Source organism: Dicentrarchus labrax, unplaced genomic scaffold (genome assembly GCF_905237075.1).
Source record: "Dicentrarchus labrax unplaced genomic scaffold, dlabrax2021, whole genome shotgun sequence".
In the NCBI taxonomy this organism is placed as follows: Eukaryota; Metazoa; Chordata; class Actinopteri; family Moronidae; genus Dicentrarchus; species Dicentrarchus labrax.
The window spans coordinates 27498536-27512023 of record NW_026136719.1 but is presented as its reverse complement, the minus strand read 5'-3'; the positions used below and the strand labels follow the sequence as shown (position 1 = coordinate 27512023).

At 42.1% G+C, this 13488-nt stretch overlaps 1 protein-coding gene across 1 annotated transcript in view; it reads left to right on the top strand.

Moving 5' to 3' along the window:
* Window positions 1-12832, top strand: part of LOC127351478 (tyrosine-protein kinase CSK) — a 42146-nt gene extending 29314 nt beyond the window's left edge. The window contains exons 5-13 of the mRNA XM_051379030.1: window positions 2758-2977; window positions 6829-6922; window positions 7554-7619; window positions 7739-7838; window positions 7987-8077; window positions 8919-8992; window positions 9629-9824; window positions 10932-11018; window positions 11368-12832. Of these exons, the coding sequence (XP_051234990.1) occupies window positions 2758-2977; window positions 6829-6922; window positions 7554-7619; window positions 7739-7838; window positions 7987-8077; window positions 8919-8992; window positions 9629-9824; window positions 10932-11018; window positions 11368-11550 (1111 nt within the window). The 3' untranslated portion in view covers window positions 11551-12832. The remainder of the gene's footprint in view (window positions 1-2757; window positions 2978-6828; window positions 6923-7553; window positions 7620-7738; window positions 7839-7986; window positions 8078-8918; window positions 8993-9628; window positions 9825-10931; window positions 11019-11367) is intronic.
* Window positions 12833-13488: the final 656 nt, after the last annotated feature.

Sequence of the window (13488 nt, the reverse complement as noted above, 5' to 3'; positions counted from 1 at the left end):
AGAGGCCCAATGGTAACTTTAAATTAGCCTTATGCAACTGTGAGGGCTTTGCTTACAACAACAGCATGAATGTCTGAACTCCAATGGTAGCTTACACTTTGTTGTTGCTCTAATTACATTTAACTTAACTTACAGATGGTTATATTGATTAATCATTTAGTTGCTAGTTACCAAATTCTCATCACAATTTTGATTTCCCTTTAAGGATTTAGAGTCCTAAATATTTTGCATGGTTACGCTTTCTGACCTCATGTCTTTACTGCTGCCTTTGAGATCACGGCATAGTTAACTTTTTTTTTTCAAAACACCCAAGTCATCAGAAGTCATTCCTCTGGAGTCATTAGCTGTAAGCCATGGGGACTTGTTGATTTTTTTTGTGTGAATGAGTAACAGATGTCTCAGTGAAGACCTCTCCCTCTCCTATGGGTTACATAAGGGTTCAGCTGTGGTCTTATGTCCCCTTACTCACCCGGACCGATTGATACTCAACAGTAGATACAGTCCTCGCCTCCCTCACTGGCATATAACAGCTTGCCCTCTCTGCTGCCCCCATGTGGTAGACATCTGCCAGTCATAACAGCACCCCCCTTAAAGAAAGCTGGCGTGTTCAACCCAGCTGCCCTACTTCCTCCCTCCCTTGTTGGAAGTTGTTTACTGCATTTTTGTGCTTTTATTTTTTGTTTCAGTATGATGTAATGTACGAAAACTGCCGTTAATTGCCATGGACAGAACAGCTAGTGTGTGTCCACCAAGTGCTATGTGTGTCTCTGGGCCGTCCACGCTTGGCGCCTGCTCTTGGATTAGTGGGAGTTAAGGAGCTGCTGTCCATCGGAGAAGCTGCCTGCACTGATCTAATCAACTCAACCCGTATTAAGCTGCTTTGCCACGAGGGCCTCTGCTGAGGCTGAGTACGAAGAGGAGGAGGAGCAGGTAGGAGTGACGGAGGCAGCCCCTGGAAAAGGGGCGAAATCAATTATAGCTGTTGATTACCACCCATTCACCAGTCAAGATGGATAGAGGGACCCTGCAGGCTGCTACTATTTGCGGCTAAAATGACCTTTCACACAAGGAGTGACATAAATCAATGGGGTACGGTGCTGGGGATCGTAGTGTGTTTGACCTCAGGGTCACAGGTCTGCAGAGGCAGAAGAGAAGTGGTATCAAATTTCTGAATCCTTACAATGAGATGCACTACACTTTACATTTGTGGATCAGAGATAATTCATTTTCAGTTTAATACAGAAACACAACTCTGAGAAATATTTGTGTTGGCAAAGAAGAGATTTGTAAAGACTAGATGTGTCAGTGAGTGCCATCATCACATCCAGGTGTCTGTCAATTATCTGCCATGTATGCAGGTGCGTCCTCAACTCAAGTTACATAGTAGTTAGTCAGTATTACAAAACCTCTGATGGTAAATGATGTAATGATCAAAACGCTGGAAGGGCAAGACTGATGTGGCAATGCATGAAATCATGATCATGAAGTGTGTTGTTGCTCTTGTTTTCCATCGCTTATGATCAGATGGAGAAGCCAAATCCAGCAGAAGAATAAATGCGGATCAGACAGCCAGAAACCAAGCTGTTTGTTCTCAGTTGTTGAGGTAACTCAGTTAGTACAAAAATAATAGGCTGAGATGTGAAGGAATCAGGAGACCTGAACACAAACCTTTAAACTTGGATACGTTATGATCATGTAAACAGTGATATGAATAACCAGTTTTCTATATGTTTCATCTACAAGCCATATTCTGAATATGATCAAAACCAGGATATTAATGCAAACACAAACTGTAATGCAGCTGTCTAATCCATCCATTAGTATCCTATAGATGTGTCCACCAGGCCATATGGTGAGGGGGGAGCAGGGCTATACAGCTTGGTTCTACATAAGGAAGCAAGAGCTTTATTTGTTCGCAGAGCAACCAGCAGATCTCTGAACAGCTTTTTAGCTTAGCAGAGGCCGGAGTTGATTTATTATTTTTTTTTCTCTAGTGTGTGTCAAATAGTCAGTCCAGCTCTTGTTGTTCCCAACCTCAGTCAGGAGTGGATGTCTTGGTTCAGTCCCACCCACCACATCATCTGAGTAGTTTTTGCACTTTCCTGTTATTGCAGTGCCTGCGGGTCAGTTTCCGACTTCTTCTTCATGCGTGTGTGTCTGTGTGTGTGTGTATGCACCGTGTTTCCTGTTGTTTGGGCTCAGGTACTTTCTCACTGACTCCTGTAGTCGAGGTGGGCCCACCCCTGCACCACTCAAGCTGAACAGGCTGGAAGTGCTGTTACCGGCTTCCCATTACTGCCACGCTCATCTTTTTCACTTCTCATTTCAGAGGAAGGTTGTGGGCTGTGATACGTGCAAGTGGATCCTTCTGTGTGGTTGAAGTTGCACATGAGAAAAATGAGTGTCCAGAAAATGAAAGCCTGTGTGATCTGTTGTTGGGACGGTATAAAGATTTAGGCCTATCTGATGCTGTTGGCACCGACACGGAGCAGATGAGGATTTCAGTTGTTTTCCACAAGAACAAGAAGAGGCACATCATTGTATTTCTGTACTTTCTGTCAGACTTGTTGTCTCTTACTGGTGTACGTTTGTCGCTGCAACTTGTTTGTGTGCATCTACGTGTTTGTCTGTGTGTGGGCATACAAACCGTACAGGTCAGTTTTTGAATCCCCTAACCAGTTTTCTTCCCTCTCTTTCTCTCCATTGTTTTGCTCTTTTCTCCCTTTCCCTCCCCCATCTTTTCTTCGCTCCATGTAGCTGGTTCCATGGGAAGATAACTCGGGAGCAGGCTGAGCGGCTCCTCTATCCTCCGGAGACGGGCTTGTTCCTGGTGAGGGAGAGCACCAACTATCCCGGCGATTACACCCTGTGCGTCAGCTGCGACGGCAAGGTGGAGCACTACCGCATCATCTACCACAACGGCAAGCTCACTATTGACGAGGAGGAGTACTTTGAGAACCTCATGCAGCTGGTTGAGGTGAGGGACAACAGAGAACATAGCTGCTACCATGGTACCCATAACACCCTTGGCTTTCAGTCAGGCAGATGAAAAGGATAATTGTCTCATTATCAGTGCCAATTGGTTGGCGTCTCTTTAAACTTAAACATAGTGAGAACTGAAAGGTCACAGTTGTTTGTAAGAAAATGAAACCACATGCTGACCTTCTGTCCTTAATGTCACCCATGTTTCATTTTGTTGCAGATGATGCTTCCTCTCTCCTGAATGTCAGTGAGATGTAGGGCGAGCTGCTAGTAATACTTTCTGCCCTAAAACAGCTGCTGTGGCAGAAAATGTGGGTTAGAATATGGATTCCATTTGGCACCCGGGTATCACACTGTCAATGTCACCGCCTCTCTCTTGACTGTCCTGTCCAATAAAGCAAAATGCCGAAAAAAACAAAAAGTGTTTCTCCAGGAAGACTGTAGAGCTAGTTAGTCAATTCATTGAATCAGAAGTCATTTGCCAACAAAAACATCTGCAACTATTTTGATCATTTATGAATACTTTCAGTCATTTTTCATACAAAAATGCTAAATATTTTCATGTATTGCTTCTTAATTTTAAGGGCTTTCTGCTCTTTTTCATCTCATGCGATAGTGTAAAACAAACATGATTGGACAAAACATGCAATTTGAAGACATCATGGGAAGTTGTAATGAGCATTTTTACATATTTTTTGACATCCCATAGACAAAAGGATTAATCAAGCAAATGATCTAGAGATTCATCAGTAATTCAAAATAAACTGCAGGACCATCAGTAATTAATCCTTAGTAAATAATCATTAGTTGTTGGCCGAGAAGGCTGTATTGAATGTTCCAGAATTCTATTGTGACAAAAATGTGGTTTTCACAGCAAACTTATCTATAGATACCTCCCCAAAAAGTTAAAGGTATAAAAACAGGTGGGTTATTTCATCAACTTTGTATTATTTCTCACTTTGTTTCCAGTAATGTTTATGTATTCAAAATTGCCTCTTCAGTCACCACTCACTGTCAATCAGACAGCGTAGTGAAGCAATCAAAGTCTGTTATATTTAAGGCCTTTCTGATTATTTTGCAGTACACCCATAAGCTTTTGTTATCAGTTGTAATTTTGACTGAAAGAAAATACAAGGATATATAAGTCTGTGTGAAGTTGGGAATAAAAATCATCCATATTTAAATTTGATTTCTATATCCAGGATGTTATGGTTGAGATTTAGAATCCAGTACTTTACTTTTATATTTTATGATTAGTAAAATTCAGTTGCACTGTGGTAATATAGCAGTACAGTTACATAACTCTGTAAACATAAGACCCACACACATACAGTGTCCCCAGGGGGTTTCCGTCAAAAAAATCAGGCTCAAGTATATGTTCACATTCTTCAAAAAGCTGTCTGATCCTTTACTCCCTGCCTGTTATCTGAAAGCCAGTTCAGAGGAAGGACAGAGTGTGGAGAGGCGAAGACAGGAGACATGATGGCAGAGGGAGGGAGGGAGGGGGGGTGGCAGCCTTTCATCCTCTCAGATAAAGAGAAGAGCTGGATTGGCGGCTATCACACTTTTAATTGGACCTCATCTCTCTGCCTCGCGGGGCGTTGGAAGTGGACGACAGGAATGTGCCAGCTGGCACCGAAACCATCTACATCCCTGGTGTATTCTAGTTATCAGCCACCCACAATCTCTATCTCTCTGTCCTTCTCACTCAGTCTCTCTCTTTCTCTCGTTCACACCCTCCAGGCTTGGTTCTGCCTCCACTTCCTTTCTCCACCTCCCTCCCTCCCTTTTGTTTCTCTCTTTGTGTTCCCTCATGTATACCTGGCATATTGCTTTCTTTCCTCCTCTCTTTGTTATCCATCTCAACCTCTTACTTTGCTTCCCCTCCCTACATCTCTCTCTGTCTCTCTCTCTCCCAATATCTCTATATCTTTATCCATTCCCCTGCGTCTTCCCTCTCTCTCTCTATAATAGCCTGTGAGAGGATTCCTTGGATTCTTGTGTGTTTTTCCGGCTTGCTCACTGTTCTCCTGGTCTTATTGGCCTGTCACAGATCTACATACACACATATAGTATATATATTTATGCATATAGTGTGTATACCCAAACAGCCAAAGGCCTCCTTCTGCCAGTCACTACATCCACAGTGATCTATGCCTGTCAGTCACATGTATGCAGTGAAACAAAGATTGCTCCATATGGTATTTACAATGGTGTAGCAGCACGGTGGAAGCATTTTCAGCTACAGTGCCCTTTTTGTATTTTTACTCTGTGATTACACCCTTCTGTGTTAATTACATATGGGCGAGATCTTGATATGTCTAGTACCATTGTGTACTAAAAATGCATTAAACAAGCGGTACTAATTATGCAACATTCATTCAAGTTGTCTTTACTGTTCATTTTAAATGCTGATATAGAAAACACTGCACATAATAACAGAGGATATAGCTCAAGGTTATTGTGTGTGGTTCTGTATTTACATGTATGAATAGAGGGTGGTGTAGTTGTTTGGCATATGGAAGTGTCAGCTGAATATCATGTAGTGGAGCTGACCATGCTCCACCATGCTGCCCCCTGGTGGTTGTTTTGGTAACTTGCACTGTGTGGTCAGTTTGCCATGCCGCAGTTGTATAACAATGGTTTTGTTGTGGGGGGGTAGCTGCTTCTTTTGCTGTTTTATTAGTTTGGTGGTCACACAGAGGTTTGATGTTTGATGACATCAGCTTTCTGTTAGGAAGACACTGATTCACATTTTCACGTTTTTTCTGTCTCTCAAATTTGGAGTTAATTAAGATGACGTAACAGAATATCACCAAAAAGGGACATTTACAGTGTGCATTGATACAAATGTTTAAACTGATTTCTTAATGATTGGCAAATATATATATATATATATATATATATATATATATATATATATATACGTGTGTGTGTGTGTGTGTGTGTGTGTGTGTGTGTGTGTGTATGGGTTTGGGGTTTGTTTGGTTTGCTGTGCTTCTGGGGGTGAAAGGTCAAACGCATTGACCTCTCTCACACCCACACACTCCTCCTCTGCTGCTGGTTCCCACAATAAATGCTCCAGACCTTCACACCTCCCAGCATAGGATCTACTCTGGAGCCCTAATCAGATGCCATACACGTACTGTCAATCTCCAGCAGAGGTTTACTCATTTCAACCGACTGATCCAGTCATCTCAGTGAATTGGGTTGATTTTATTCATGGTTGTGTGTGTGTGTGTGTGTGTGTGTGTGTGTGTGTGTGTGTGTGTGTGTGTGTGTGTGTGTGTGTGTGTGTGTGTGTGTGTGTGTAAAATTAGTTTTCTCTAAACAATCTGTATCAGATGGAAATGAGGCAGAGATCCTGTTTATGATTCTGATTCTCTTTCTCAATGATGCATGTTGATGAAAGTACCCTCATGCTTTTTCTGTTTGGTGAAGGCAAACACCACTGCTATCCCGTACATGTTAAATAGATGGAGCCCCCTCACATCAAGTCTTCCAACATAGCCTGAATCTTCTTTTCCTCATTACCTTCCTGTTCTTCTGTAGAGTGGGAAACAGCAGCCTTTTGTTTTACAAATCAAAAGCTTGTATACAGACTCAACCTTCCAATTTAATCTATGAACATCAGTCAGATAGTAAGATGGCAGAACGAAGAAGAACTATTACAGGATACACTGCAGGTTTTTTAAAAACTGGAACTTTTTAAAGATGAAACCCCTTACAAAATGACAACCTGGATCTTATAGTATTCTATATCTCTTATTTTTCCAACACTTAAACATGTTGACTTTTGTCTTTATGTTTTGAAAATGCATTTAATCCTCTTAACTCTGTCCCCAGCATTACACCAAAGATGCCGATGGCCTTTGCACCAGGCTGATTAAACCCAAGTTGATGGAGGGAACAGTGGCAGCGCAAGACGAGTTCTCCAGGAGTAAGGACACACCAAGCTCATTACACTGCTCTACAGGGACACTGGCACCAAAGCACACTGGGACATTATTGTACTTGTTTATATATACTGTCACTTAAACCTCACAGGCGTAAAGTCTGTGGCACATGCACAGTATGCAGACAAGGCCTGCATCCTATTAAAGAGTCTTCTATCATCTTAGTACTAATAGCATTAATCAACAGAGGGTAATTAATCTTTGTGTCTGGGGACGAGTGCTGGGCTTCACCAGTTCTCAAGGTCAATCTGAGTCTTCCTCCACCTCTGCCTCTCTTCATGTACCCATCTGACCCGGCTAATTCTTACACCAGAAAACTGGGAGAGCTAAATGTTTGAAATAAATGAACACTGCTCCTCCCAAATGAGAGATACATCATCCCGAAAGTATAACTCTGACCAAAAGATATATGTGAAACTTTTTCTAAATAGTTAAGTAGTTCTGTTTCTTTAATGTCAATAATTTACCCTCAATTTCATATAAATGTGTTGTGTGATAACATTATATCTTTTATAACCCTTTTCTCTGGGGGATTTACAATAATGTTATTAAACTTACAGCATGGTTGTGGTCGACTGTGAAGTCTGCTAAGTGTTCTCTGTCTTCTCTTGGCAGGCGGCTGGGCCTTGAACAGGAAAGAGCTGAAACTCCTGCAGACCATTGGCAAAGGGGAGTTTGGAGGTGAGGAATTGATTCCACAAGGATCTCTGCATCATTTAACTTCATAGATCAGAGCCAACAGAGACCATGGTGGCTTTGAGTATTGTACTAAAACTTCACCTTGTCTGTGTCATTGTCAGATGTGATGGTAGGAGACTACAGAGGGACCAAGGTGGCGGTCAAGTGTATCAAAAATGACGCCACAGCGCAGGCTTTCATCGCAGAGGCCTCAGTCATGACGTAAGATCCTCCAACTATTGCTCTGTCCTTCATGCTACCTTTAAAATATACTATATTATTTTCCATTAGCTCTTTTAAGAAAAAGACACACAGAAGACACCTTGATATTTTCCAGCATGCTAACATGTTTCTGTTCTGTTTTGTACAGGCAACTGAGGCACAACAACCTGGTGCAGTTGCTAGGGGTAATTGTCGAGGAGAGGGGCAGTCTCTACATTGTCACAGAGTACATGGCTAAGGTCTGTCACACAAGTTTTCTTCAGTCTCCTCTCATGGAAAACTATTGTTTGTTTGTTAACCTGTGGGAACAGTGTTATAGTTGTAGTGACATAGTTTAAAACATTGCATTTTGTTTTAATCTGCACAAAAACCAAAGCCATTTTATTGGGGAATATTAACTGGACTGTTCCTAGGCTTCCTACAGTCTTATTTTGCCTCGGCTGGCAACTTCTCACTAAAAGGAAATAGTCTGGCATATTGGTACATAACGTATGGATAAAACAAATTATATACAACAAGTTCATTTGTGAGCATTAGAGATACTGGTAGGTGAATTTCTGTCATAATTCGACAGAGCCAAACTAGATGTTTCCATCAGTTTCCAGTCTTTATGCTAAGCTAAGCTAATGAACTGCTGGCGGTAGCTTCATATTTACTTTACTGTACTTCAGTGATATCAGTGTTCTCATCTAAGTCTGTGCCAGAAAGCAACTAAGCCTATTTCCAAAAGATGTGGAACTACTCCTTTTATTATCATATAAAGAAGAAATTACTACTAATCAAGCTAATAAATATATATATATATATATATATATATATATATATATATATATATATATATATATATAGTATCATTTATTGCCTAAATAACTTATTAAAAATAATTAATAACAAATTATATAGAAAAGACATGATATTTGGATGACAAAACTGTCACTCAGTCCTGTTTGGAACCATCACAAAGTTTGAATTTGTAAATTGATTGCTGTAAAAACATATTTCTAACATAGTGTGGCCCCATACTAAAAATTCTCCCGGTCTTCCACATGTGTTAATAATAATCTGAACTGTGTCACACAGGGCAGTCTAGTGGACTACCTGCGCTCTCGAGGACGGACCGTGCTCGGTGGAGACTGCTTACTCAAGTTCTCACTGTGAGTCCTCTTCATCTCTGTTCAAGTACTTATTACATCTGTAAAAAAAAGACAAATGTTTAATCAGTGCAGCTCAGGGTCTAGAGCTAAACTGCTGCTCTTTAGTTGTCAGCATCTGAAGAGAATTTCAAAAGAACTGTATCACGCACTTGACTGGGAACACAAAAGAACCATTTGTTTACACAAGCAACCATCCTGCAGGTTGTTTGCCTTGATAAATGGCTTCTTTATCTACAAGTCAAGTGCCTTTTATTTATTTTTGAATTTAAGAGTCATTTAGCTGATGCTGTAACCCATCACAACTTGAAAAGAGTGCAACCATTACATAAGTGTGAACACTCAGATCAGCAGGCATAAATACACATGCATTCGCAAGTACTTATTTCATGATTCAATGAACTTGTTAGAGTGCCGGGGATTAGAGTTTAACTGCATGAACATAAAGAAAGTAGAGGAGGAAATATATTGTGTGTTTGTGTAATGTATTGTGTAGTATTTTCTCATGTAGCCTGTGTGTTTTCTCTGCTATCTTCGCCATCATTTTTGCATTCATTCTTTTAGCACACCTGTAGGTTGTCATTACTTTAATCAACCAGTCCTCACTCGTCCTCTCTCCTGTCTCACTGTGTCACCCAGTGATGTGTGTGAAGCCATGGAGTACCTGGAGGCCAACAACTTCGTCCACAGAGACCTGGCAGCTCGTAACGTGCTGGTGTCCGACGACAACATCGCCAAGGTCAGCGACTTCGGCCTCACCAAGGAGGCCTCCTCCATACAGGACACTGCCAAGCTGCCTGTCAAATGGACCTCCCCCGAAGCACTAAGAGAGAAGGTGAGAGGGGAAGACGAGGTGCTCACACACCTGGGCTGATGTGTTCTTGGCATTTGTTTTCACCTGTTTGACTGCTCTGATATCACATTAATCAAGAAAACCCAAACGTTGGGCTTCACCAAGCTGTTAACTGCACAAACATGTTGTAAATGTTTCCGCTTGATAATAAAAGCCATGTGTCCATAAGTGCAGTAGGTGCACATTTATGAGATTTCATCATTAGCATACTCAACTCAAGAAAAAACAGCTGTGATGCTGGTGACATTTCATTTATTAGTTGTTTTCATTATCATATTTAAACTATAAATTCATTCAGATTAATGCGTTTTGATTCTGAAGTCCAAACAAGTGTTATCCATCCCCTGGCAGACTCGACAGGTCTGGACAACTCAGGAATTTCATTCATTGAGAAAATTCTAAGTACGAAAAAATTGGCAAATGAAACCCTATCTCTGAAACGTACGGTATATCATTTCTGCAGCTAGGGGGTCTCCCGCATAAAAAAAAAACAAAGTTTGATAATGTTGTAAAGTAGCGTGGGATCATGGAAGTTGTCATCTCCACCACCATAGCCGTCATTGCAGTCAGCTTCCCCAAATTAGAATTCCTTCAGTGTTCATCGTTCAGGAGTTTTCTACCAGGAGCCGACATCTCTACAGAGGTCTCCTCCTGCATGAGGCCCAGGCTTTGTATAGAAAAGCTCAGACAGCTTTTATCCAATCTTATACTCCTGGAACTTGTTAACCAGTTCAGATGCACTGGAATCCAGTTCAGGACTTTGGGCTTTGTTCGATAGCAGCCGTTTAACTAAGAGGCAGCATGCTTCTCCTCCATTTTCGTGTCTTAATCTGCATGTACACACTTCTTGGAGCAGATGCTTACCAGAAACTTCAACTCGCAGAATACATTTGGCATTTTAATTTTTTTAATATAGGCTTATATAGAGTTGTGGTTATTGTCATATTATTCATGTGTCCTCACTTGAACTCCTGAAACAGCACTAAAACAAACAGACCGAGACCCAGTTAAGACAGAGGAAGCTCTTTACATACCTTTTCTTTGATGTGTGAATTGTCCCCCCCTCTTTTTTTCTTTTTTATCCAACAGAGATTTTCCACCAAGTCGGACGTCTGGAGTTATGGAATCCTACTTTGGGAGATCTACTCCTTTGGGCGCGTGCCTTACCCTAGAATTGTAAGTGCCCGATCACCAGATTTCTGTAAATCTCACCAAGGTTCAAGGTGTACCAGCAGATGGCAGGCTTCATTGCTGGGACCAGTATTTATTTATTTATTATTTTTGTACAGCATTAGTGGAATGTCTTGACCTCAAAATAATTAGATTTGTGCCATCAGACTGCTGGAGCAGGTGATGAAAATGTGACCCAATATGCACTGTACAGTATGAATTCAGTTATTTCTGCGTCCCTCACCACTCCTTACATTTACATCACTGCAGTTGGCTCACATTGTCAGCTGTATCGGCTGAATATCGACCAACATCATGCAATCCATATCAACGTTGCTCTGTCTCTGTCTCTCAGCCATTGAAAGAGGTGGTGCCCCGCGTAGAGAAGGGATACAAGATGGACGCCCCAGACGGCTGCCCGCCCGTGGTGTACGACCTGATGAAGCAGTGCTGGACCCTGGACTCAGCGGTGCGGCCCTCCTTCCGCATGCTGAGGGAGAAGCTGCAGCATATCAGAGCCAAGGAGCTCTACCTGTGAAGAGGAGGCCCACGAGGGGCGAAGGGGGGAGAAGGGGGGGGGGCAAGAGACAGCCCAGCACAGCTGTAAAATAGGAGGAAGGGGAGAAGAGGAGGGACCACAGCACCTTCCTCCTGCCTGCCCAGCTTGTTGATCTGTGGGACTGCCATACGGTGCCCCCTCCCCTGACCTCAGACGTCCGCCAGCCACCCTCTGCTTCCATACAAGGACTGTTTTCCTGTTTGTGTTGTATAGCTTTTGCCAGACAGACTCCTCCTCTCTCGATGGGCCACTGCTCTTTCCTCCTTCTATACCTGCCGCTGCTCACCCTCTCTCTTTGTCTCCTTTCTCTTGGTCCAAGTTTCTCTTCTTCCTCTACCTTGAAGATCCCATTTCTTTCTTATTGTTTTCCTCCCCTCCTCCTCTCCCGAACATGGCATTAACTGGAGGGGAGGCTGGCCTTTTCCTCCACGTTTGTCAGGTGCTTTCTTCTTCCCCTTACCTCTCCATCATTCCTGGATCTCTGTATCACCGCGTGGCTCTGCATGAATTCAGCCAAGCTCTCTGTCATTCCATCCTTCCTCCTATCCCTCCCTCCCTCCCTCCCTCCTCTCGGTGTGGTGTCAGGTGTGGGGCCTTCGCTCTGTGCCAAAGTGCCTCCAGTCTACAGAGCTCCAGACTTCACTCCAGCACTTTCGATTGGACTGTTGTGGTTTCTTTTTTTAATTACTTTTTTTAAGGAATCTTTTTTATTGCTTTTGTTTTTTTTTCAGGGAGGTTATCAAACCGTTTTTTTAGTGCTGTCTCCCCTAACCTCCACCATCACCCCATCAGACTGTTGTTTTTTTGGTTTTTTTCAAGTGTCCATGAAGAGAGCATGAACAGGAAGAGAGAGGATTTAGGGTCCAGTATCATGTTCGTCCTCCAACCAATACTGCCCGGAGGAGTGGGAGGTGGTGTGGGGCGGGGCAGGACAATAACCGGAGGAGAAGGGGGAGAAGCAGTTCACAAACATGGTTGATTCATCATACGTGGGCTTGTTTTTATATCAAAATATATTTAAAGGATTAAAAAAAAAAAAAGAACAGGGGAAAAAACTGACTGGGACGAAGAGTTAAAAAAAAAAAGAGGACTTTGAGAAGCCAGGAGTCTCTTGGCGTTAGGAATGTTCAGTGTATCTGTGAACGCTGGGGTCGGGGTGGTGCATGCTGTGTGTGAGAGGCCTTGGGTTCAACTGTCAGTGCTTTCAATGTTCATTGTTTTATTATGCTATCATGATTATGAATAAATCATTCCAACTGAACAGCGTGAAAACACCTGCATCATTACATCAGTGTGTACGAGAGTGAGAGAGAGTGTTAGGGTATGGAGTGTGGTCATACAAATGCACATTGTTCATAGTCCATAGTGGAAAGATTACATGGCCTTTTTATTCCACATTTGGAAGTACCTGAACTCATCCTTTTAAGGGCTTTGTTCAAGGGGAACTTGGACAGTAATAAGGTTGAGAAAGAGGGGTGAGACTGTAAGCCAAAACTCAAACCACAACATGACTAATATCACTTATTTTTAACGGTTTTTTGGTACTTTTATGTCAGTACCTCTCTAAGTGTCTGCAGTCATCAGTGTGTTGCAAGAGAAATGTGAGGGCTTTTATAGGCTGGAAAATACTTTTTATTTAATTTTTCATCACAACTATTTTCTGTTTTCTTATATTACTATTAACAGGTTTTGCTGTATTGTTTGTAAATGCTGACTCATTTTTAACCTCCCTGGCTCCTTGAATCACATCAAACAAACTCAAAAGAGAAAACTGTTCTTTGATTTAACTATTAAGCACTGCGTGACGAGGTTCACAAGACAAAATGACTGTGAACCGATGAAAGAAGTGTGTCTTGTGTCTGTCTCAAAGCCCAATCTCTTCACAGATGTACAGCTATAAATAATCTTCCTGTGAGA